Genomic DNA, 26276 nt, shown 5'->3' on the forward strand with positions numbered 1-26276 from the left:
CACCTGGCTCCTGGCTCCTGCCATCGGATCAGCACGGTGCGCTGGCCGCAGCGCGCCGGCCGCGGCGGCCATTGGAGGGTGAACCAATGGCAAAGGAAGACCTTTCTCTCTGTCTCTCTCTCTCACTATCCACTCTGCCTGTCAAAACAAACAAACAAACAAACAAAAAAAAAAAAAAAAAAACCTTACCCTGGGCAATCTCTCTGCCTACTCTCTATCTTTGGGAAAGTGAATGAAGAAAAATCCACAGCTTTGTCGGCTGGACTCTTAAAATTCCCTACCACTAACTTTGAGTGTGCCTTCAGTGCTTCCTGGGACTTGTGCTTCATTTTCAAGTCTATCCACTTTCCCTGAGTGCCTATTTCTTAAGCTTTCCTCTCTTCATACTTCTAATATCCTCTCCTTTCTCCCCACTTTAAACACTTAATCCACGCTCTGCATCCATGCCCAGGTACTCAGCGATACTCTCTTGGATATTCTGAAAGCCAATTCTTGCTCCAACAGTTTCTTTTCCTGCCTACATCATTGTTTCCTTTCCACAGGATCATCCCATCAGTTTTACTTTTTCTAAAAAAAATAAAAATAAAAATAAAATAATAAAAAAGTTATGTTCTCTCTCACCTTATGAAAAGAAACTCTCTTGGCTCCACATCCCTCTCTAGCCACTACACTGTTTCTCTGCTCTCCATTTCAGCTAACCGTCTCTAAAGAATTATCTGTATGGCTGGAGCTGTGGTGCAGCAGGTTAAAGCTCCAGGTTGCAGCACAAGCATCCCATATGGGTGCCAGTTTGAGTGCTGGCTGCTCCACTTTTGATCCAGCTCCCTGCAAATGCACCTGGGAAAGCAACAGAGGATGGTCCAAGTCCTTGGACCCCTGAACCTATGTGGGAGACCTGGAAGAATCTCCTGGCTCCTGGCTTTGGATCAGCTCAGCTCTGGCTGTTGCAGCCATTTGGGGAGTGAATCAGCAGATGGAAGACCTCTCTCTGTCTCTGCCTCTATCCGTTACACTTTCAAATAAATAAAATTAAATTTAAAAAAATTATCTGCCTGCCTTGACTCTGAGTCATCTCCTTTCATTCTCTTTTCAGTCCACATTAAATAGGCTTTGTCCCCTCCCTCCATGGAAACTGTTGTGACCAAGGTCACCAAAGACCTCTGCATTGCTAAGTCTGGAGGTTGATTCTTTTTTTTTTTTTTTTTTTTTTTTTGACAGGCAGAGTGGACAGTGAGAGAGAGAGAGACAGAGAGAAAGGTCTTCCTTTGCCGTTGGTTCACCCTCCAATGGCCGCCGCTGCAGCCGGCGCACCGCGCTGATCCGATGGCAGGAGCCAGGAGCCAGGTGCTTTTCCTGGTCTCCCATGGGGTGCAGGGCCCAAGCACCTGAGCCATCCTCCACTGCACTCCCTGGCCATAGCAGAGAGCTGGCCTGGAAGAGGGGCAACCGGGACAGAATCCGGCGCCCCGACCGGGACTAGAACCCGGTGTGCCGGCGCCGCAAGGTGGAGGATTAGCCTATTGAGCCACGGCGCCGGCTGGAGGTTGATTCTTAATCCAATAGCTCTATGATCCCTTTTGACCCATTTGCTCAGTCCTTCCTTGTTCTTTCCTGAAACACTTTCTTCATGTGGCTCAAGGACAGACAGTATACTCTCCCGATTTTCCTCTAACCTCAGTCTCCTTTGCTAATCCTTTCTAATTTCCCTGACCTTCATTTTTCTGATATTGGAGTGGCCCTGAGATCAGTAGTTGGACTTCTTGTAGCTAAAGACACTCAGCTATACAGATGATCTCACTCACCCTCATGGCTATAAATGCCCCATGACATCCAAATTTTTTTTAAACTTTCATTTATTTATTTGACAGGTAGAGTTATAGACAGTGAGAAAGAGAGACAGAGAGAAAGGTCTTCCTTTCGCTGATTCACTTCCCAAATGGCTGCTATGGCTGGGTGCTGCGCTGATCCGAAGGCAGGAGCCAAGTGCCTCCCCCCGGTCTCCCATGCGGGTGCAGGGTCCCAAGCACCTGGGCCATCCTCTACTGCCTTCCAGGGCCACAGCAGAGAGCTGGACTGGAAGAGGAGCAACCAGGACTAGAACCGGTGCCTACATGGAATGCGGGTGCCGCAGGCAGAGAATTAACCAAGTGAGCCATGGCGCTGGCCCCCCAAATTTTTTTAAACATTTATTTATTTGAAAGGCAGAGTTACAAAGATGCAGAAGCAGAGAGACAGAGAGAGAGAGAGAAAGAGAGAGATCTTCCATCTGCTGGTTCACTCCCCAAATGGCTGCAACAGCTGGAGCTGGGCTGATCTGAAGCCAGGAGTCAGGAGCTTCTTCCAGGTCTCCTACATGGACACCCAAATTTGTATCTGTAACTCAAACCTCTCTGCATACTCTTATTTCAACTGCATCCTTGATATTTCAAGTTGGATGTCTAAAAGATACCTCAAACTTAGTCAAAGAACAAATTCCTGATGTTCTCATGTTCTCTCCAAATTGATTTTTTCAAGCCTCCCCAACTCAGTAAAATGCAACTCTTTTACTCCAGTTGCTCAGGAAAAAAGCCCAGCATCATCCTTTACTTTTCCTCTCATATCTCATATGTAACCCTTGAGCCAATTTTGTGGGCCTGATCTTCAATAGCTACAGAACCTGACCACTTCTTAACACTCTTCCTCCAAGTCACCATCATATCTGCATTATTGCAGTAAACTTGCATTTACTTTATCACTTTCCTTTCTCATACACTCTCCCATCTACCTTTCTCCTTATCAACTTATGATGATATAATTTAATATGTAATTTATAAGTAACATAATTGTCATTCATTGGGATATAAGCTACATTAAAGAGGGTTTGTCTGGTTTGTTTACTGTGTTCTCAGTGGCTAGAAGAGTGTCTAGCACACTGAAGGTACTTAATAGTATTAGTTCAATTAATGAACAAATCCTTATGATGATCCTATGTGGTAGATTCTATTTTTTTAATCACCATCATTTTACAGGTAAGGCAACTGAGGTTCACATAGGCTAAGATGGACTTCCCTCTAATCACGCTGTAAGTGGCAGAGCTCAGGTTGCAATCAAGATGTATTTCATGGGGCTGGCGCTGTGGCATAGCGGGTGAAGCTGTGCCTGCAGTGCCGGCATCCCATATGGGCGCTGGTTCGAATCCTGGCTGCTCCACTTCCAATCCAGCTCTCTGCTATGGCCTAGAAAAGTAGTAGAAGATGGCTCGAGCACTTGGGTCCCTCACCAACTTGAGAGACCTGGAAGAAGCTCCTGGCTCCAGATCAATGCAGCTCTGGCCATTGTGGCCAATTGGGGAGTGAACCATTGGATGGAAGACCTCTCCTTTTCTCCCCCTCTCCCTCTTTCCCTCTCTCTCTGCCTCTCTTTATCTCTGTGTAACTCTTTCAAATAAATAATCTTAAAAAAAAAATGTGTTTCACTTTAAAGCCTGCACCTCCAGTCACTGTGTTATACTGCTTTCTTCTATCCCTATAAATCAGTACTCTTAAGTCTATCACCATTGCCTCTGCTGTAGTTTTGGCTCCAACAGCTCTTACCTGGATGTCTTGAAAGGTTGCCTGACCTCTCAGCTCCTTCCTCTACACAAAGCTACAGTGACTTTTCTTGTTTATTAAGTGTACAATTATGTGGTTTTAAAATACATTCACAGAGTTGCACAACCCTCCATTAACTTATTGCAGAAAATTTTTATCACCCTTAAAAGAAACTGAGTGCCTATTAGTAGTCTCTCCCCACTCCCTTTCTCCCTGGCGCTGGCACTCTCTAATTTCCTTTCTGTCTTCATGGATTTGCCTATTCTGGACATTTCATGTAAATGGACTCATAAGCTATGTGACGTTTAATGTCTGGCTTCTTTATTTAGCACAACATTTTGAAGGTTTAACCATATGTTTTATGTATCAGTATCTCATTCTTTTTCATTGTTTTTTGTTTGTTTGTTTTTTAAAGATTTTATTTATTTCAGAGGTAGAGTTACAGACAGTGAGAGGAGAAACAGAGAGAGAGGTCTTCCATCCACTGGTTCACTCTCCAGATGGCCACAATGGCCAGAACTGCGCTGATCCAAAGCCAGGAGACAGGTGCTTCCTCCTGGTCTCCCATCTGGGTGCAGGGGCCCAAGTACTTGGGCCATCTTCTACTGCTTTCCCAGGCCTTGGCAGAGAGCTGGACTGGAAGAGGAGCAGCCGGGACTAGAACCAGCACCCATATGGGATGTTGGCACCGCAGGCGGAGGATTAACCTACTGTGCCACAGCATCCACCCCTTTTTCATTGTTGAGTAACACTCCATTGTATGGATAGATCACAGTATATTTATCCATTCATTAGTTAATGGATATTTAGGTTGCTTCCACTATTGGCCATTATGAATATTCTACTATGAATTTTTTTTTTTGACAGGCAGAGTGGACAGTGAGAGAGAGAGACAGAGAGAAAGGTCTTCCTTTGCTGTTGGTTCACCCTCCAATGGCCGCCGCGGCCGGCGCGCTGCGGCTGGTGTACCGCGCTGATCCGAAGGCAGGAGCCAGGTACTTCTCCTGGTTTCCCATGGGGTGCAGGGCCCAAGCACCTGGGCCATCCTCCACTGCACTCCCGGGCCATAGCAGAGAGCTGGCCTGGAAGAGGGGCAACCAGGACAGAATCCGGCGCCCCGACTGGGACTAGAACCCGGTGTGCTGGAGCCGCAAGGCGGAGGATTAGCCTACTGAGCCACGGCGCTGGCTACTATGAATATTTGTATACAAATTTGTATGTAGGCATATGCTTTTTTTTTTTTTTAAGATTTAATTACTTATTTGAGAGGCAGAATGACAGAGAGGGAGAAATCTTCTTCTGCTGGTTTATTCCCCAAATGGTTGCAACAGCCAGGGGTAGGCCAGGCCAATATCAGGAACCAAAACTACATCAGGGTTTCCCACTTAGGTAGCAGGAACTCAAATACTTGGGCCATCAAGTGGTGCCTCCCAGGCACATTAGCAGGAAGCTGGATCAGAAGTGCTGAGCAGCTGGTACGTAAATGAGGCAGAGATGTCTGTTTTTGTTTTTAAAGATTTATTTATTTATTTGAAAGTTAGAGTTATATAGAGAAAGAACGAGAGGCAAAGAGAGAGAGAGAGAGAGAGAGAGAAAGTCTTCCATACACTTGTTCACTCTCCAATTGTCTGTAATGGTTGGAGCTGCGCCTCTCAGAAGCCAGGAGCCAAGAGCTTCTTCCAGGTGTCCTATGCAGGTGCAGGGGCCCAAGGACTTGGGCCATTTTCTACTGCTTTCCCAGGCCCTAGCAGAGAGCTGGATTGGAAATGGAGCAGCCAGGACTCAAACCAGTGCCTTTATGGGATGCCAGCCCTGCAGGTGGTGGCTTTACCCGCTATGCCACAGCGCCAGCTCCTGCAGAAGTGTCTTAACCACTCACCACAATTCCTGCTTCTCTTTTTGATTCTTTTGGCCATATATATACATATATATATATAAGAATAATTGTTGTAGCCTATGATCAGAATATTTGCTTGTTAAATAGAAACAAATGTTCAGAGTAGTCTTTGTGTAGACATTTAATTATAGAGGAAATTTTTTATTTAGAATTTTAGATTTATAATCTTTCAAAAGCAATCGGTTTTCTAAAATGCATTTTTTTATGTATTTTATTGAATATTTTTCTAAAGATTTATTTTATGTATTTGAAAGGTAGAGTGACAGAGAGGAGAGACAGAGGGAGAAAAAAATCTTCTATCCACTGGTTCACTCTCTAAATGGCTGCAACAGCCAGGGCTGGACCAGGTCGAAGCCAGAAGCCCAGAACTCCATCTGGGTCTCCCACGTGGATGGCAGGGGCCCATATACTTGGGCCATCTGCTGCTGCTTTCCCAGGCACATTAGCAGAGAGCTGAATCAAAAGCAGAGCAGCTGGGACTCAAACTGGCACTCAAATGGGATGCCAGCATCACAAAAAGCAGTGGCTTAACCCACTGTGCCACGATGCCAGCCCCTAGGTTTCTAATTTAAGAGAAAATACCAAAAATGTAGTTTGCAGAACATTTGTTGTATGACAAACTTTTCATATAACATTGTCATTTCAGCTTTATAGCTGATCAGTGAGGTAGAAAATATCATTCTCCATTTCACAGATTAGGTTGACAGAGGTTAAGGAAGCAGAGGTTCTCAGAAGCAGAGCCAGGATTTGAATCTAGGCCTTTTTGACACTAAGTTATGCATTAAACCCTTTATATCTTCCATTTCACCAACTTACAATTCACATATAATTTATATAATCTTACAAGTAGAACAGTTGTATCTCATTTGAGGTTAAGCTTTCCAGTTAGAAAGCCAGAAATTGTATAATGTCAAAATTATCCTTAAAAAATCCTTAAAGATATTCATTCTGTATAATATACAGGTATATTATGTCTGCATAAGCTCAACACAGTCAACTTCTGCCAGCAGCATTAGGTGAAAGCCTTGTATTTTTAGTGGCTACCAGTTGAGATATTTGCCTTGCATATAGACACTTTCTTACAGCAGTAATCACTGAGGATATATAAATAGATTCTCATACAGCTAAATGCAAATATGATGCTACTCTTGTGTTTACACAGTTTGACTGTCTGGGGCCAGGAAGGGGCCAAGAAGTCCATCTGGGACTCCCATGTGGGTAGCAGGGACCTGAGTATTTAAGCCATTATCTGCTGCCTCCAGGGTGCCCACCACAATGCTTGCCTGTCCACTTCCCTACCACCTCCATCTCCAGCAAAGAATTTCCCACAGGGAAATTATAACATCCATTTTCTTTCTTTCTTTCTTTTTTTTTTAAATATTTATTTATTTGAAAGAGAGAGAAAGAGATCTTCTATTTACTGGTTCACTCCCTAAATGGCTGCAGTCAGGTCTGAGCCATGCCGAAGCCAGGAGTCAGGAACTCCATCCTGGTCTCTCAAATGGGTGGCCAGGTCCCAGGGACTTAGGCTCATCTTTTTGCTACCTTTTCAGACACTAATAGCAGGAAGTTGGATTGGAAGTGGAGTAGCTAGGACTTGACCCAGCACTCTGATATGAGAAAGCTGTTTTTGCAGGCAGTGGCTTAACTTGCTGCACTATACGCCAGCAACTCAATTTAGTATTAAAAAGATCACTTTATCTATGACATGGAGAGTGGATGCAGACACAAATATGGAAGTGGGCTAAGGAACTCTAACAATGTTTCAAAAGAAAGTGACAGTGGGGAGAGTGAGAAGTGGTCAGATATGTTTATATTTTTACGGTAGAATTAGAATCTTGAATATATATGGGAGATTGACTCAACAGAACTTGCTGACAGAGAAAGCGCAGAATCAAGGAACAAACGCAATGAAGGCATGAACAAGGCATCCTCTATTTGCATTTTAATGCGAGATGTTGGACACACAGCCACGGTTTTAAACTGAGACACACTGTGATCATGGCATAGAAAATCTTTGACTGAAAGAGTTGTCTATTTTTCATTATGTGTGGTGGAGGGATGTTTTCATTTTCTCTAACTATAGGAACCAACATAATCAGCACCTGAGAAGGGCCAGACACTGTCCAGGCTCTTTCACAAAAGTTGCATCATTCTCTTTCCCTCAAACCCTGAGAAGTAAGAATTAATATTCCCATTTTACAGAGAAGGAAGCCAAGACTTAGTTTAAGATTTGGTTGAGATTATGCAGCCAGTAAGGGGCTAAGATTTTAAGTCAAACTGGACTCTGAGCCCATGCTGTGTCACTGCACTGATTCAAAGCTGCAGAATTAGAGTTCCCCAAACTTTCCCCCCATTACTTGAAGCCTTCTGTTGACTCTCATGTGTCCTACTTTACAGCCCAGGCCTGGCAAACAGGACAGCTTTGTCTCTTTGCAGCCTATCTTCTGACTTGCCTTGTGATTTAGGGCAAGCTTCTTAATTTGATGGTGTCTCACATTCACACGTGCTAAGCAGGGCTAGTAATTACTGATGGAGAAAATGCTTTGAAATCTACAGATGAAAGGGCCTGCAGCCATGAGTACAAATATTTTCTTTCCCATGATGTTTCTTTTGGTGTTTTTATAGCTTCCAGGACCCTGCATGAGGGAGGGAGAGGAAAGGAAGGAAATAGGGCAAATATAAAATTGCTTTCTCACTAGCAGACATAAATGCAGTAATCTCCTTACTCTAGAGTATTCAATAAATATTACAAATGGATGTAGAAAGTTATTCAAAAAACACCACGAAGTAGACTTTGGAAAATGATTGAAACTTCTAAAAATGACAATTTTTGTGTTCTGGCTATTTATACCCTAAATATTCTCCAGTAGGAAGAAAAAAGAATTAACACTAATCTAGTATCTATAGTGTGCCTGATAGCAGGCTTTCACCTGTAACCGCATTTAATCATCATCTTATCAGGATTAGGTAGGTGTTATATGCTTCACTTTACAGAGGGGAGGAAACTGGCTTGGTATATGACTTATCCAAAGTCACCAAACTCAGAAGCTGCAGTGCCAAGACTGGACCAGGCTGGGCCTTCCCAGTTCTAAATCAGCTCTTCCCAGGACATCCCGTTCTCGGGGAAAATCTGTGATGATGACAACTTTGAGCCATCCTATCACACTCAGTGTGTGTTTGGCATTTAGAAATCTCTTACTGCTTGTTTTTTTCACAGCTCAGTCCCTGGCACAGGGACAGTTATTTGTGAAGCACAATTGTTATTATTGTGCAGTCTCCCATATTCCTTCTGCCCTGGGCAAACACCAACAATGATGGGCTATATTTTTGAAACCAGCAGCCTGAAAGCATGAGCTCAAGATTACCATTACAATTGTAGTATCATTTTTTTCTATAGCTTAGCACCATTTATGTGGAAGGCCTTTCTCAAAGTCTTATGCAAATAAAGTGGCTCTTTGTATATTCAGAGAGTTCCTCACTGCTTTCACCCCATTCTTTCAATCAATGATCCTGCATTTTTCAACTTTGTAAATGCTAACATCACAGACATGCAGTGTTCATGAAGAGCTGATAGGACAGTTGCCTCTAAAAGTTGGAAAACAAAGTAATAAAAGAAGCTGTGATTTCCTTTAGGGCTGGGTCGGGCTGGGAGGGTACAGTCAGTTCGTTGATGACAGAGCCGGTTGTGATCTAAGGTTTCCCCTTCAGGCTCATCCAGCTTTAGGGTTATAATAAATCCAGAACCTCATCTTCAACTTCCCATGTTCAAGAGCATTTTTTTAAATTAAGATTTATGTGACAGAGAGGGAGACTGACAGACACACACACACACACACAGAGAAAGAGAAAGAGAAAGAGAAAGGGAGAAAGAGAGAGAGAGAGAGAGAGACAGACAGACAGAGAGATCTTCCATCAGATGGTTTACTCCAAATGGCTCCAACAGTTAGGGCTGAGCCATTCTGGTCTCCCACATGGCTGGCAGGAGCGTTCCCAGGCACATTAGAAGGAAGCTGGATCAGAAGCAGAGTAGTAAGGACTCTGATATGAGATGCTGGCGTTGCAAGCAGCAGCTTAACCTCTTGTGCCACAAAGCCAGACCCTCAGGAGCAACGGTTTATCAAGATTTCAAGGGGGTGATTAACATCTACAGGATACCAGTAACACGCCCTAGTAAAAACCACATCTGAGTTAGGAGACTGTATAAGTCCCACTCTTAACCTTACAAATTTGGATGAATTCGTCTTCTGGAGAATAAGATTAAAAATGATCTCTAGGGGCCGGTGCTGTGGCACAGCGGGTTAAAGCTCTGGTCTGCAGCGCTGGCATCCCATATGGGCACCAGTTCTGGTCCCAGCTGCTCCTCTTCTGATCCAGCTCTCTGCTGTGGCCTGGGAAAGCAGTAGAAGACAGCCCAAGTCCTCGGGCCCCTGCACCCACGTGGGAGACCTGGAAGAAGCTCCTGGCTCCTGTGTTCAGATCAGCACAGCTCCAGCCATTGCGGCCTTCTGGGGAGTGAACCAGTGGATGGAAGACATCTCTCTCTGTCTCTACCTCTCTCTGTAACTCTGTCTTTCAAATAAATAAAATAATTCTTAAAAAAATTATCTCTAAAGGGGCTTTTGTGAGGATTAAATGAAATAATGCACATGAAAGCAGCATTGGTTGGTTATTAACATCCAGATTTAAGACATCAGACACAATATTTACTTAGGGGACTTCTTGTTTCCAATGACAGATACATACAGGCTAGTGTTATCTGCAAAACTGACTTAGTAATTTCTGGGTTGCCTGAGGGGTGGAGTTAAATGGTGGTCTTGAAGAATGGTATCTTATAGCTACTGTTTGCTCAACATTAGGTGCAGGGCAGGTTCTGGGATAGGACATTTACACATGATCTCTAATCCTTATATCACCCTATAAAGTAGGTATTATTATCTCTGATACACACAGGGACATTAAGCTGTCCTAGAAAAAACAGGTGAGTCCTTTTTATCAGCTCCATGCAGCTTGTTCTTGTTACATTGAATTAGATCATAACATATCTTCCATTAGCTACATTTCACTGTCTTAAAATAGATTTGGGATGTGACCCAGTGCTTTGATGAGATCTGGGACACACATTTGCAAATTGTCATTGGTGTGCCATTAAAAAAAAAAAAAAACTCAGTCTCAGAATTTCTAAGATTTTTTTTTTTAATTTGGTTCATCTTTCCCATCCCTACAGACCTGTTCCCATCCCCCACTACATGTCAAGTGACTAAAATTTAAACCAGAACCATGAAAGGAAGAATGAAGCCACAGCAAGTTACTGATGGTCTGGAAGGGGCCTGGGTCAATGTCCACATGATTTTAGGTTGGCTTTCCCTTCCTAGGGAATCTGATTATTTATTTAAAATTATTAATGTGAGAGGCAAATGCACACTCATACACACATAGGTTGGTTCATTCCCAAATGTCCACAATGGCTGGGCAGCTGAGGCTGGAAGCCAGGAACTCAATCCAGGTCCCATATGTGAGTGGCAGGGATCCAAGTACCTGAGCCATCACCTGCTGCCTCCCAGGGTCTGCACTGGCAGGAAGCTGCACTAGGGAGCCAGAACTGGGAATTTAATCTAGGCTTTCTGATGGAGACATAGGTATCTTAACTAGTATCTTAACCACTAGGCCAAATGCCTGCTCCTTATTTTTTTGTAACCAAGATTCAGACCTGCTTTTAGTGGTCCTGACTTTAAGCAAGTTACTTCTAATATATAGTATTTGTTCCTTGGTTTCCTTACTTGTGAAATCAGGATAAAGTAGAGATTTAAATAAGAACTACACATGAAATTATGTCACAGACAGTCAAAGCCAAAATCAACTATTGGGATTGCATCAAATTGAGAAGTTTCTTTACTGCAAAAGAAACAGTCAGGAGAGTGAAGAGACAACCGACAGAATGGGAAAAAATATTTGCAAACTATGCAACAGATAAAGGGTTAATAACCAGAATCTACAAAGAGATCAAGAAACTCCACAAAAACAAAACCAACAACCCACTTAAGAGATGGGCCAAGGACTTCAATAGACATTTTTCAAAAGAGGAAATCCAAATGGCCAACAGGCACATGAAAAAATGTTCAAGGTCACTAGCAATCAGGGAAATGCAAATCAAAAGCACAATGAGGTTTCACCTCACCCCGGTTAGAATGGCTCACATACAGAAATCTACCAACAACAGATGCTGGCGAGGATGTGGGGAAAAAGGGACACTAACCCACTGTTGGTGGGAATGCAAACTGGTTAAGCCACTATGGAAATCAGTCTGGAGATTCCTCAGAAACCTGAATATAACCCTACCGTTCGACCCAGCCATCCCACTCCTTGGAATTTACCCAAAGGAGTTTAAATTGATAAAGAAAAAAGCGGTCTGCACCCTAATGTTTATTGCAGCACAATTCACAATAGCCAAGACCTGGAACCAACCTAAATGCCCATCAATGGTAGACTGGATAAAGAAATTATGGGATATGTATTCTTTAGAATACTATACCGCAGTAAGAAACAACGAAATCCAGTCATTTGCAACAAAATGGAGGAATCTGGAACACATCATGCTGAGTGAAGTAAGCCAGTCCCAAAGGGACAAATACCATATGTTCTCCCTGATCGGTGACAACTGACTGAACACCAAAAAGGAAACCTCCTGAAGTGAAATGGACACTATGAGAAATGGTGACTTGATCAGCATAGCCCTGACTGCTAATGGACAACTTAATACATTATCCCTCATAGTATTTTTTTTTTTTGTCTGTTCTACTTAATATGACTGGTTTAATTCTGTAATTATCACACAGTTATTCTTAAGTGTTGAAAATTAACTGAAATGTGATCCCTGTTAAACATAAAAGTGGGAATAAGAGAGGGAAGAGATGTATAATTTGGGGCATGCTCGGGCTGACTTGCCCCAATTGGTAGAGTTGGAAACATACTAGGGGATTCCAATTCAATCCCATCAAGGTGGCATGTGCCAATGCCATCTCACTATTCCAAGTGATCAATTTCAGTTCACAATTGATCATAATGAAAGGACTAAGAGTCAAAGGGAGCACATAAACAAGTCTAGTATCTGCTAACACTAACCGATAGAATAAATAAAGGGGAGAGTGATCCAACATGGGAAGTGAGATACTCAGCAGACTCATAGAATGGCAGATGTCCTAAATAGCACTCTGGCCTCAGAATCAGCCCTAAAGGCACTCGGATCTGGCTGAAAAGCCCATGAGAGTATTTCAGGCATGGAAAGCCAAGACACTCTGGCAAAAAGATCTCTGTGAGTGAGATCCCAGTGGAAAGAACAGGTCTTCAAAGAGGGAGGTGCCTTTCTCTGAAGGGAGGAGAGAACCTCCACTTTGACTAGGACCTTGTCTAAACAAGATAAGAGTCGGAGAACTCAAGGGGCTTCCATAGCCTTGGAAACTCATGACTGGTGCATAGGGAGATTACTGATGCCATAAACAGGAGTGTCAATTTGTAAAGTCAACAACAGGAGTCACTGTGCACTTACTCCTCATGTAGGATCTCTGTCCTTAATGTGCTGTACACTGAGGCTTAATGCTATAACGAGTACTCAAACAGTATATTTCACTTTGTGTTTCTATGGGGGTGCAAACTGTTGAAATCTTTACTTAATGTACACTAAACTGATCTTCTGTTAAAAAAAAAAAAAAAAGAAAAGAAACTATCAATTCCCAACTTGACTCTCACTGGGATTAAACATGACAATAGGTCTGATCTGATTTCATCATCATTTAAAAAAAAATCATCTATTATTTTTCACTTTATGTTTCTGTGTGGGAACAAACTGTTGAAATCCTTACTTAAGGTATACTAAGCTGATCTTCTGTATACTAAGATAATCGAAAATGAATCTTGATGTGAATGGAAGGGGAGAGGGAGTGGGAAAGGGGAGGGTGGTGGGTGGGAGGGACGGTATGGGGGGGAAAGCCATTGTAACCCATGAGACGTACTTTGGAAATTTATATTCATTAAATAAAAGATAAAAAAAAAAAAAAAAAGAAATTATGTGATCAGTTCAACAGACTTTTATAATATACTTAATAGACATCAAGAGTGGTATTAGATGCTATAAATAAAAAACACTTATAAACTATGAAAAAGCAGTTCTATATAAATATAAAATGTTAAGACTGATTTAATAGAAATCACATAAAATTATAACAATAATCTCTTACATATCTCACCATTTTCCATATCAGTTTACCCATTTTCATTCATGAGAAACTGAGGCTCAGATAGGTTCAATGGTTTGCCTGAGGTTATCACTAAGTGACACCAATATTGTCTTTACTAGCCCACACTGTGTTTCCAGGAAACTCTATACACCAGGGAGTTCATTCATTTCATCCAAGAATAATTTTGGGTCTCACATGGTTTGTAGGTGTCTCTTTGAATAGTAAGTGGAATTGTACTCCAAAAAGCAATTTGTGTTTCAGATTTCTTAATTTGTGTAACTTTAGGCACTTTCATATATCTTACGTTATTCACCTTCATGGCAACTCTAATGTCACACATGGTAGAGCCAGGATTGGAAGCTGGATATTCCTGATGTCTGAGCCCTGTTTATTTCAGTATACCATATTGCTCTGGTTGTTAACTGTATACCTTGGGTAAATCACTTAACCCTTGTGACCCGAGTTACCTCATTTGTAAAGTGAGTGTGATGATTACTTCCTAACAGAATTGCTGTGCAACTCAAATGTGATCATGTAAAGTAGAAAACTCCAGTAGAAGCACCAGCTGTGTGGTTATAGTTGATAAATATACCACAGTGGAGTATGTAATGTGAAACAGCATCTCCCCTTCTCCCTTGAATTAAAAAAAGAATAATAGCAAAAAGAGGCCAAGGGAGACTCCTGAATAAGTGGTTGCTCCCCAGACTTGTTATGACTTCCCCTTCCCTTTGGGATCTTGTTAGGAGTTCCTGGGGGCATTTTGAAGTTGGTTTGCCGGGAGTGGCACAGTCTACAAGCTCAGGTGGGGCTCATTGCATCCAGGGTCTTGTTGGGTTATCCCTAGTGCAGCAAATGGGAACTGCTATGAGAACAGCAAGGGTTGTGGGCATGATAGAGTTGTGGTGCATTGTCCTGGGAAGCCACCATACCTGAGAAAGGAAGCCCAGTTCTGGGCAAACGCATTTATTGAGGCCTACCATGTGCTACGCTAACCCATGATGGAGACATAGAAGTCAATTAGCGCCTTGTCCTCAAGGATTTTACAGCCTGGTGAGGTGCAGACAAGTTCTCAACTAACAAAAAAAGTTAGAATATAATAAATGTCCAATCAGGGTAACTAGGGGGTGGGTGGGGAGTTTTGGGAGGGCTTTTTGAAGCAGGTGACATATAAGTCCAGCCTCTGAAGACAAGAATTTCAAGTAACTGGTTGGTTATTCCAACTGAAGGTAGCAGCATGAGTAAGTGTACATAGGATGTGTTAAATTTTTTTTTTTTTTTTTTTGACAGGCAGAGTGGACAGTGAGAGAGAGAGACAGAGAGAGAAAGGTCTTCCTTTGCCGTTGGTTCACCCTCCAATGGCCGCCGCTGCAGCCGGCGCACCGCGCTGATCCTGGCAGGAGCCAGGAGCCAGGTGCTTTTCCTGGTCTCCCATGGGGTGCAGGGCCCAAGCACCTGGGCCATCCTCCACTGCACTCCCTGGCCATAGCAGAGAGCTGGCCTGGAAGAGGGGCAACCGGGACAGAATCCGGCGCCCCGACCGGGACTAGAACCCGGTGTGCCGGCGCCGCAAGGTGGAGGATTAGCCTATTGAGCCACGGCGCCGGCTCATAGGATGTGTTATGTTTAAACTAGGTAGAACTAAGGCCTTCACTGATCACTTACTACAATGCTATGATCTAAGGATGTAGAAATATATAAAAAAAAGTCTTTGCCATTAAGGAGTTCTTAATTGAGAGGGGTAGGCAGGTATAAATACTCATTAGGGTGATGATGGCTTCATCAGGTAAAGAAGGAAGTTTAAAAAGGAGAGAGGGAGAGAGAGAGAGATGAATGTTGGGCCTGTTAGTTAAGCTGTTGATTAGGATACCTAATGCCACATGAAAGTGCCTGGGTTCAATTCCTGGCTTCTGATTCCAGCTTCCTGCTAATACAAACACTGGGATGTGATGGCTCAAGTAGTTGGTTATCTGCCACCCATATGGAAGTCCTGGATTGAGTTCCTGGCATCCCCAATCCCTACTTTGCAGGCCTTTGGAGAGTGAGCCAGCAGATCAGAGCGCGCTCTCTCTCTCTCTCTCTCTGCCTCTCAAGTAAATAAAAATTTTAAAAAATTAAATAAAAAAGGAGAGAGAAGGGACTTTGCAAAGGAGGCAATACTTGAGTGTGTCCTGGGAAAGGAGGAGGAGTTTGCCAGGTGGACTACGTACTGGAGCCGTGAGCAGTGCTGCAGGCACCTGAGCAATCCAAGTGTGACAGGCAGCAGGCTAGGAAAGCCCTCCTTTACCTAAGTAAACTTTGGCTCCGGAGGGAACGATTTTTTTTTTTTTTCAATATAATGGCAGATGCTTAAACCAAAGAAGGCAGAAATCTAATCAGCTGCACGACCTCCTGGCAGGCACTGATGTGTGTTTTAGTTCACTCATTCATATAATTCAAAAATAAAGCATCTAGTACAGGGCCTGGCATATACAAAGTGCTACTATTTTGTATCTTTACCTCATTTCGTCCTCACAGGCAGCCCGGACCGCGGGTAATTTCTGCCATGATTCAGAAGCAGGAGCTCAGAGCGGGTAGGTGACCGGCCTGAGGGTCACAGGACAATCTGGATTCCCCTTCGCAGCCCGTCCGCTTTAATTTATCCGCGCCGGGTTTTCTCAGGCCGGCCCGGGGGCAGGCCGGCTCTGGTCCGGCGGCTCGCACTCCAGCGCCAGGGTTTGGGCGCCGCCGCGGCCTGCTCGGGCCGGCGGGCCGGCGGGCGGGGCCAGGCGGGGCGGGGCGGGCGTGAGGAGGGAAGTTGTCGAAGTTAGGGGAGACGCCCGCCCGGGCCTCGCCTACGGCCGCTCCCTCCGCCTCCTCCCCGCCCCGAGCCCCCGGCCGCCCGTCCTTCCTTCCCCTCCCGTGCATGATGGAAACACCATGGCTGCGGCAGCCCAGCTCTCCCTGACACAGGTAACGCCGCCCGCCCGCCTGTCCTCCGGGCTCGGCCGGCCGGTGTCCCCGGCCCCCTCCCCCACCGCCCTGCGCTGGGCCGACCCGGGCAGCGTCTCTCGGCTCTCGGGCCGGACGGCCGGTGTGTCAGAGCGAGAGCGTGCGTGTGACTGAGGGAGGACGCCATCCCGAGCCGGAGCTCCGCCGGCTGCAGCCGCGGCCCCGCCCCGGGTCGGTCGGCGCCCCCGGCCCCACCCGGTGCGGCCGCTGAGTGGACGGTGCCCCCAGCCGCGCTCAGCCGGCGCGGGCCTCGCTCGCTCCGCTCGGCTTTCCCCCACCCGGAAAGTTTCCTCCTCCCAGGCCAGGTGAGCTCCTGTGGAGCTCGCGCGGGGCAGCGCCAGCCCCGGGTCGCACGAGGCTCGCCCTCTGGGCCGGGCGGCGCGCCTCCCCGAGTTGGGGGGGGGGCCTTCCGCGGCCGGACGCTCAGCCTGTTCAGGGGCAGGCTCCCCTCGCTAACCTGCCTTTCCCCACCGGAGTTCAGCGAAAGCCCTCCTTTGCCTGGCACTTTCCTGCACTCGGCTTCGCTTTCAAACTCTTCTTAGCCTCCCTCTCAGCTTTGCTCGCTCTCTTCCTGGATTCAGCCTCTTCCCTCCTGATCTGGTGTCCTGGGTCAGACCCCCGACTCCGTCGTTCCCTACCCAAGCCGGCTTCCACTCACACCCGGGGGTTCTCCTGATCGCTGTCCGAGCGGATAACAGGGAGCCACCCAGTAACAGGTGTGGTGGTTCCGCCTGGCGGGGTGCTCAGACCTGCCTGGGAGATCACTTGTCCTGGGCGGAAATTTTCACCAAAACCTGTACTGTGGTCGTTCCTCTTGCCTTCTTGCTGCCTTCGGAGCCCAGTCCTTGTGCTTCACAGAAAATCTGAACATCATTCACCGTGGGAACCTAGTTTCTCCCTCTCTGTAAAGGAAGCCAATTATTATCTTCCTGTTGTGGCCAGAATGACGAGGTGACAGACACCTGTCAGTCCCTTCCTGCTCCTCTGTTCAAAACTGGCCCGGATCTCACCTCTGCCTGTTCTCTCCAGAGCTGGTAGCTGTGTGCTTGCCAGCAGGGCCCACCCCAGCCTTCCTGCCATCTTGCAGTCTCCTGGGCCTAGGTTTGTCTATGCATCACAGGCTTTAACACTGGGGTGAAGGTACATTTGGACAGTAAAGTTTTCTGTATTGGGTTCCGGAGGCTTGGGGGTGTTCTCCTTAGCACTCCCCAGAACCTGCAGTCAAACGTGAATGTGTGAAGTAACTAACTTTAGCTTGCAGGAATTCTAGGTCTCATAAGTGACACTCATTGCCGACTTCTATCAGATGTTGGTTATTCTGTTTCTGCAGGTGATAACAGGGCAGACTTCTTTAGCATGGAGTGTGGTGGTTTAATCTTGAATCTCTGGGAGGGTCCTCCTGAAACTCAAATTCGAGGCCTGGAAACACTGACTTGGGGTGTTGACTTTCTGTGAGTCTAGTTAGTGACTTGCATTAAACAAGATCCCTTGTTGGCAAGCTGCTTTTTTTGTGACCGAGTTGGCCAATTCTGGCAAGGCTTTTTCTCCTCTTGCAGATTTTCTTCTTTGAGCAACTTCTGTGAAGTGGCTTCTCAGCTGTGTGCATTTATTCTCTCCCTGGGTAATACTGTGTTTTTAGTTTCTGTTTACTGTGGTTCATCTCTAGGGGTTTGCTTCAAGCTCTGTCATTTTTATAGTCACTTAAATAAATCACATATGTTCTTGTGGCTATATATTTAGGTATTTACTTGTGCACTGACTAAATACTGAATCAGTAATTACCCTTCAAGGTTTTACAAATGAGAGAACATATATTGGTGGCTGACATTGATAACTCAAATGTCAATTTAGAATGTTTTGATTTTTTAGATACTAAGACAGTATATTATAGAAGCAAAGGAAAGAAGAACCTAATTTGTTACTATTTCTCAATATGCCTCATTATTTCAAAGCTGGCAGATATATGGTTTTTAAGTTTAAAAAATTAAATTAATTTTAGTGCTTTTTTTAAACTTTTTTTTTTTGAACTCAGTAACAGAGATATCAGTGTGACCTCGTTTTGCATTCATAATTGATTTGTTTTACATCACCCTCTGTTTCAACTCACATACTTAGATATAGGCATACTCAAGTGAGAGAGCTTTCAGGGAAGGGACATTTTAAAATTCATCTGAGTGCCTACCTGGAAGAAAGCCATTAATATAGCTATTGTATGAGTGACTGAAAATTAGGAAGATTAAACAGATAATGAAGTTAGTTTTTGTCTCTGGTCATGAGATAGTGATGGCTTTGGAGTAGGTTAATTCATTCAACAAATATATATTTAAATTATCTTCTTTTTACTATTTCTTGAGAGACGCAGAGCTCTCACCTGCTGGTTCATTCTCCCAAGTGCCCACAACAGCCAGGGCTGGACTGAACCAAAGCGGGATCCAGGAACCCAATCCGAGTCTCCCACTTTGGGTCCCAGAGAGCAACCACTTAAGTCATCATCATGGGGAGGCCAGGATCCACACTAGTGAGAGGCTGGAGTCAAGAGCTGGAGCTGGGTATTGAACCCAGGGACACTGATACGGGATGTAGGTGTCTTAACTGCTAGGCTAAATACTTGTCTCAACATATATTTTTCTTTATTTTTCTTAATATTTTATTTATTTGAAAGAGTTACAGAGAAGCAGAGGCAGAGAGAGAGACAGGTCTTCTTTTTTTTTTTTTGACAGGCAGAGTGGACAGTGAGAGAGAGAGACCGAGAGAAAGGTCTTCCTTTTGCCGTTGGTTCACCCTCCAATGGCCGCCGCGGCCAGCGCGCTGCGGCCGGCGCACCGCGCTGATCCGATGGCAGGAGCCAGGAGCCAGGTGCTTTTCCTGGTCTCCCATGGGGTGCAGGGCCCAAGCACCTGGGCCATCCTCCACTGCACTCCCTGGCCACAGCAGAGGGCTGGCCTGGAAGAGGGGCAACCGGGACAGAATCCGGCGCCCCGACCGGGACTAGAACCCGGTGTGCCGGCGCCGCTAGGCGGAGGATTAGCCTAGTGAGCCGCGGCGCCGGCCCGAGACAGGTCTTCTGTTCACTGGTTCACTCCCCAAATGGCCGCAATGACTGGAGCTGGGCTGATCCAAAGCCAGGAGCCAGGAGTTTCTTTCAGGTCTCCCAAGTGGATGCCCAAGGACCTGGGCCACCTTCTACTGCTTTCCCAGGCCACAGCAGAGAGCTGGATCAGAGGTGGAGAAGCTGGGACTTGAACCAGCACTCATATGGGATGCTGGCACTGCAGGCGGTGGCTTTACCTACTGCACCACAGCACTGGCCCCAACAAATATTTTTCAAGTACCTGTTATTTGCTGGGCACTGCTGGGATTTCTGGTTTGTAATTATTTTGCATATATGAAATAAACAAAATGGGGAAAATATGAAACATGTTTCAGTTTATGCCTTCTTTCCTCTTTTCTGTCCTGCCAGCTGATCCTCCAAGTACTTGAGCCATCGTCTGCTTTCTTCCAGGGTGTACATCAGTGAGAAGCTAGATCTGAAGCCGAGTAGCAAATCAGGCACTATGATATGGGATGTATGTGTCCCAAGTGGTGACTAACTGTTGTGACAAACACCTGTGTACATCATTGCTGTACTGTATTAGTGTTTTCAGGTTTCACTTATTGGGGTGGGTGTTTATTCTGGAGGTTAAACCATGGATCAGGTGTGCCTGCGTCCCACATTGGAGTGCCTGGATTCTGTGCCTGACTTTGTCTTTCTGCTATTGCAGAACCTGGGAGGCAGCAATGATAGCTCAAGTAATTGGGTTCTTGTCTGCTGTGCCCATCTTGGGCCATTGCAGGCATCTGGGGAGTCAATCAGTGGATGTGAGTTTTGTTCGTCTTTCTCTGTGTGTATCGTGTGCTCTCGTCTCACAAAAAAAATAATTTCCAGTTGTCTCTACTATATATTCTATTTTCTTTTTGAAAAAAGATAAAACATGAGTAAAAAAAATCTTGATTTTTGCTTGTGGTGGTAGATTATGAAAAGGATTTGTGGTACTTTCTCTTTTTTTTCAAAGATTTATTAATTTATTTGAAAGTCTGAGTTACAGAGAAGGAGAGACAGAGAGCGAGGGCAAGAGAGACTGTCCATCTGCTGCTTCACACCCCAAATGGCCACAACATTCAGGGCTGGGCCAGGTGAAGCCAGGAGCTTCTTCTGAGTTCCCATGTGGGTGGCAGGGGCCCAAGCACATGGACCATCTTCTGCTGCTTTCCCAGGTGCATTAGCAAGGATTTGAATTGGCATTCATATAGGATGCCAGCATAGCAGGTGGTAGCTTAACCTGTGTGCCACAATGCTGGCTCCCATGCTTTCTCTTTTTAGACATCTACTGAAGATGATTTCTTCTATTGCCTATATCCCTGGTAATAACAATATTATTATTATATAAAGATTTTCTTTGAATGTTGTTATAAGCCAGGAATTTACTTTACTTAATCCAACACAAATGAGGGAAATAATTTACAGAAACTAGTAAATGGTGAATTTAAAATTTAAACCAACATCTGTGGGTTTAAAAGCTGTCCATTTTACTAAATTATTCTGTGTACTGATGCTTGGCATGTTGATTGCTCTCTTGTATTTTTTATTCTTTTTGAGTAAATGTTCTGTTTTAATTAGGTAATGGGCTTGAGGTTGGAAGCATGTTTTTTGCCTCTGAATTTCAGTGCTTTTGATGGTGTCTCATAGATGGAATTACGGATTTTTAGTTAGTGCTCTTGATAATGATAAAAGGTTTTATTTTATTGAAATATAGTAGGATATGAATATTCTAAATGATCTTTCAGCAATTCAACTTTATATGGGAGTTTTCTCTTTCAGTATAGCAAGGAGTTTTTTTCTTTGTAATAATAAAAAAGCCCAGAGCTGGCATTGTGGCATAGTTGGTAAAGCTACCACCTGCAATGCTGGCATCTCATTTGGGTGCTGGTTCGAGTCCTGGCTACTTCTGATCCAACTCCTTGCCAGTGACCTGGGAAAAGCCAAAGAAGATAGCTCAAGTACTTGGGTGCCTTCATCCATGTGGAAGACCCAGAAGAAACTGCTGGCTCTTGGCTGTGGCCTGGCCTAACCCTGGCCGTTGCGGCCATTTGAGGAGTGAGCCAGAGAGTGGAAGCTCTTTGTCTCTCCATTTCTCACTGTAGCTCTGCCTTTCAAATAAATAAATATTAAAAAAAATGAAGCCCATAAATTGGGACTAATAAATTTGTAGTATGCAATCTAAAAACAAATAGAAGAATATTTTTCCTCTTAATGCTTTTTTAAATTGCAAGAGTAATATAACTGTACAACAGAAAATTTGGAAACTGGAGAAAAAAGTCTTGTAATTTCAGTTTCTAAGTATTTTCAGTTTCATTTTTTAAAAATGTACACAGTATATGCTTATACATTTGTCGTGTTAGTAGACCAGTTTAACAATTATAGTGAATACAGGGCAGAATTTGAGAATTACAGTAGTTTTCAGAAGTAGAAAAGGAATATCTTAATGTGATATGTAATTTGAGTTCCTGTTCTGGAAAAGGCACGGTATAGTCCAGTATACCCAGAAAATCTGCTTCCTTGAACAGTATCTAACCATTCTCAAAAATGGCTTGGAATGTTCAGCACTTGGGAGGGGTTGTCATAGAAAATTAATTAGGAACAGTTGGGTTTGTGCAGTAGAGTGTCTCCTAGGACTCATTTAAGAGTGTGTTCCTTTGTTTTCCCTGCATTTGCAGATGGAACACTAGTATCAGACTAACACGTAGTAGAAAAAGACTGAATATCTTTTGCAATGAATTGTAGTTCTGAATCTGTGCTGTTTCTAATAGATTGACTTCAAGCCTAATGTAAGGCATTTTACTGGGTTTTCAAGGGAAATAAAAACGCTTTGTATACTTTGTGAGGTTTGGGCTTAATAAAATTGAGATGCTAGAAACCAAAAGCAAGAAAATGGCCAGATTGTGAGGGAGGCAAGAGTGGTGGAGGAGGAGGAGGATCTGGTTACTTAGAGGATTGTAGAAATAATAAATGAAAAGTTAATCCAAGCATTTCATTAGGCAAATCCATTTGCTGCTGGGATTTCATTGTAAAGTAATTGAACCCTCATCTATAAATATATGCTTTCATTTAAAGGTATGTGCATTTATTAGAAACATAATAATTTGAGAAATGTTGTGATCTGGGTGCTGTAGTAAAGTGGAGAAATTCTGTTTACCTAACTGATCTAATGCAGTTAAGCATGCATAGAAAAAAGACTGGAAGAAAAACAGTATTTGTTATAATAGCATGGTAGTTTTTATTTACCTGCTTTTCTTTTTCAAAAAATTTTTATTTGTTTTTATTTATTTGAAAGAGAAAGATGGATGGAGCAATTTATCTGCTGATTGATTCTCCACAGGCCCACAATAGCTGTGCTGGGTCAGCCCAGGAGGCTGGAACTCAGTTTCCCATGTGGGTAGCAGGGACTCAGTTACTTTATCTGTCACCTGCTGCTCTTTGTGCATTAGCAGGAAGCTAGACTTGGAAGCAGAACCAGGCACTCTGATAATGGGCTGTGGGTGTTCCTAGAGGCTTCTCAACTGCTGTACCAAGTGCCTATACTCATTGACCTTATTCTGACAATCAGCATGTATTCCTTCTGTAACCAGTGATTTATCATTACCATCAACATTTTTGAAGTTTTACTCATTTAAGTTGAAATCAGTAACTGTGTAAAATAAAACTCTTAAGATTACGTCTACATTTAGATTTCATTTCATTTTTTTTTTTTTTGAAAGGTTTATTTTATTTATTTGAAAGCAGATTTACAAAGGGAGCTATGGAGAGACATCATCCATTTGCTGTTTCACTCCCTAAGAAGCCACAATGGCCAGGCTGGGCCAGGGTGAAGCCAGGAGCCAGGAGCTTCATCTGGGTACAGTGGCCTGAGGGCTTGGGCCATCTTCCGCTGCTTTTCCCAGCACGTTAGCAGGGAGCTGGATCGGAACTGGAGCAGCTGGGACTTGAACTGCTGCCTGTATGGAATGTTGGCCTAACCCGTTAGGCCACAACTCTGGGCACTTATGTTTCATTTTAAACATTCCCATCTTTAGGTTCAGAGAAAATTGGTCAGAGGAATGATAATTATTATTATAATAATTGGTTTGGAGAAATCAGAGGACTAATTTATAATTTTGTGTGCTGCTTTATAATTTACAAAGCATTTTATATTCTATCATTTGATCTTCATAATAACCAATGAACTAGGCTATTATTACCATTTCAATTTGGATGATAATGATGCTCAGAATTCAGGACTGAAGATTTATAATTAGTAACTAAGAGAGCGAACATAAATCCATGTTTAAAACATATTCAAGAGCAGATGTCTGGCCTAGCAGTTAACTGCCCACATCCCACATCAGAGCTCCTGGGTTCAATACCTGATTGTAGCTTCTTACTCCAGCCTCTTGCTGGTGCAGACCTTGGGGAGGCAGTGATCATGGCTTAAGTTAGTGAGTTTCTATCATTCACTTATGAGACCTGAACTATGTACCCAGATCTGTGCTTTGGGCCTGTTGTAGGCATTTGAGGGGTGGGCCAGGGAGTGGGAACACTTTCTGCCTCTCTGCCTCTCAAGTAAATAAATGTTTTTTAAAAAAGAATATTTTCTAATTTAAAAACAATTGAAACAATACTTAATGAAATGTCTCCTTCCTGCCGTAGGCCCTCAGTCCCATTCGCAGAAGCAGCTGTTTTTGTATTTTCAGTAGTCTGTATATGAAAAAATGTTTATGTATACATATATTATTTTTGTGTATGTGAGTACTTAAAAAAGTTCATGGAAAATGGGATTAAAAGTTAAATTTATTTTGTTGTAAAAATTTTTTGAAATTCATATTAATTCTTTAAAAGATTTTATTTATTTGAAAGAGTTACACAGAGAAAGAGAGAGAGAGAGAGATCTTCCATCCACTGATTCACTCCTCAATTGGCTGCAATGGCCAGAGCTGCACCAATCCAAAGCCAGGAGCTTCTTCTGGGTCTCCCACGTGGGTGCAGTGGCCCAAGGACGTGGGCCATCTTCCATTGTTTTCCCAGGCCGAAGCAGAGAGCTGGATCAGAAATGGAGCAGCTGGGTCTCAAACTGGCGCCCATTTGGGATGCCGGCACTGCAGGTGGTGGCTTTACCTGCTATGCCACAGCGCCAGCCCCTAAATTCATATATAATTTTATTTTTTATTTGACAGGTAGTTAGAGAGAGAGAGAGAGAAAGAGAAAGAGAAAGGTCTTCCTTCCATTGGTTCACTCCCCAAATGGTCACCACAGTCGGCACTGCACCAATCCGAAGCCAGGAGCCAGGTGCCTCCTCCTGGTCTCCCACGCGGGTGCAGGGGCCCAAGTACCTGGGCCATCCTCCACTTCCCTCCCGGGCCACAGCAGAGAGCTGGACTGTAAGAGGAGAAACCGGAACTAGAACTGGTGCACATATGGGATGCCGGCACCGCAGGCGGAGGAGTAACCAAGTGAGCCATGGCACTGGCCCCCATATATAATTTTAAATAACACACATCTTCCTTGAACTTTTTTTTTAAAAAAGTACTTATTTGAAAAGCAGAGCAACAGAGGGGGAGAAACATTTGTAGATCTTACATCCATTTTTCCCCCCAAAAGGCTACAACAGCCAGGTCTGGGCCAGGCTGAAGTTAGGAGCCAGAAATTCCATCCTGGCCTGCCACTTGGATGGTTGGGACCCAAGTACTTGTACCATCATCTGCTTCCTTCACAGGTACATCAGAAGCTGATTGGGAAATGAAGTGGCCAGGACTTGAACCAGCACACTGATGCTGACATCACAAACAGTACTTTAACTTGCTTATCAATTTTTCTTTTAGAGTTTCTGCCAAGTCTTTTTTTATTTTATTTTATTTTAATTAATTTATTTTTTTTTGAGAAGTAGCGACACAGACGGAAAGCTCTCACATTTGCTGGTTTGCTCCCCAAATGTCTGGAAAGGCCATAGCTAGGCCTTGACCGGAGCCATGAGCAGGAACTCAATCCAGGTCTCCCACCTGGGTGACAGGGACCCGACTATAACTACTTGAGCCATCATCTTCCAGGATGTGTCTGGGAGGAAGCTGAAATTGGGAGCCAGACCTATATACTGAACATAGACACTTCATTCTGAGATGTGAGCATCTTAACTGCTCAACCAAATCCCAGCCCCATGTCTAGATTTTACAGAATGACATACCTACAAGAGCATTCTTACTCTCTTCCTGAGTGTCACTGTGGTCTTGGCTGCATACTTTAACTTCTTAGGCTCAGTTGCTTGTTTGTGTAGTATACATAAATCTTTGAGACTTCTTTGGTGTATTGTGATTATGAAATGCACTGATGAATGAAAAAAGACATAACGTGTGGCTTTCAGTAAAGATTACTTTAGCCATCCCTGTACTTTCCTAAATTTGTTAAAAATTGGCCCAATGCCCTGCCTCATGCACTGTGCTTTACTAACACATAAATGTAAACTTTTGAGTATTTTTTTGAGAAAAAGTAAAAGAGAAGTGAGGTAGAAGAAAATTATCTTT

At 43.9% G+C, this 26276-nt stretch overlaps 1 protein-coding gene and 1 long non-coding RNA gene across 10 annotated transcripts in view; one reads left to right on the forward strand and one right to left on the reverse strand.

The window, feature by feature from the left end:
* The window catches only part of LOC103350187 (uncharacterized), a 57996-nt gene extending 41587 nt beyond the window's left edge, over positions 1-16409 (reverse strand). The window contains exon 1 of the long non-coding RNA XR_016211031.1: positions 16197-16409. This is a non-coding gene — a long non-coding RNA (uncharacterized LOC103350187). The remainder of the gene's footprint in view (positions 1-16196) is intronic.
* Positions 16410-16451: 42 nt separating this feature from the next.
* Positions 16452-26276, forward strand: part of EPS15 (epidermal growth factor receptor pathway substrate 15) — a 182304-nt gene continuing 172479 nt past the window's right edge. For 5 of the 9 annotated variants that reach the window (XM_089300698.1, XM_089300699.1, XM_051857775.3 and 2 more), the window contains exon 1: positions 16452-16649. In XM_089300698.1, the coding sequence (XP_089156824.1) occupies positions 16617-16649 (33 nt within the window). In that variant the 5' untranslated portion in view covers positions 16452-16616. Of the gene's footprint in view, positions 16650-18244; positions 18310-26276 lie in introns of all 9 variants that reach the window. The other 4 variants (XM_070078538.2, XM_089300700.1, XM_089300702.1 and 1 more) reach the window with 4 other exon arrangements.

Source organism: Oryctolagus cuniculus, chromosome 7, assembly GCF_051225735.1.
Source record: "Oryctolagus cuniculus isolate XC-2025 breed Fujian yellow rabbit chromosome 7, ASM5122573v1, whole genome shotgun sequence".
NCBI lineage: Eukaryota > Metazoa > Chordata > Mammalia > Lagomorpha > Leporidae > Oryctolagus > Oryctolagus cuniculus.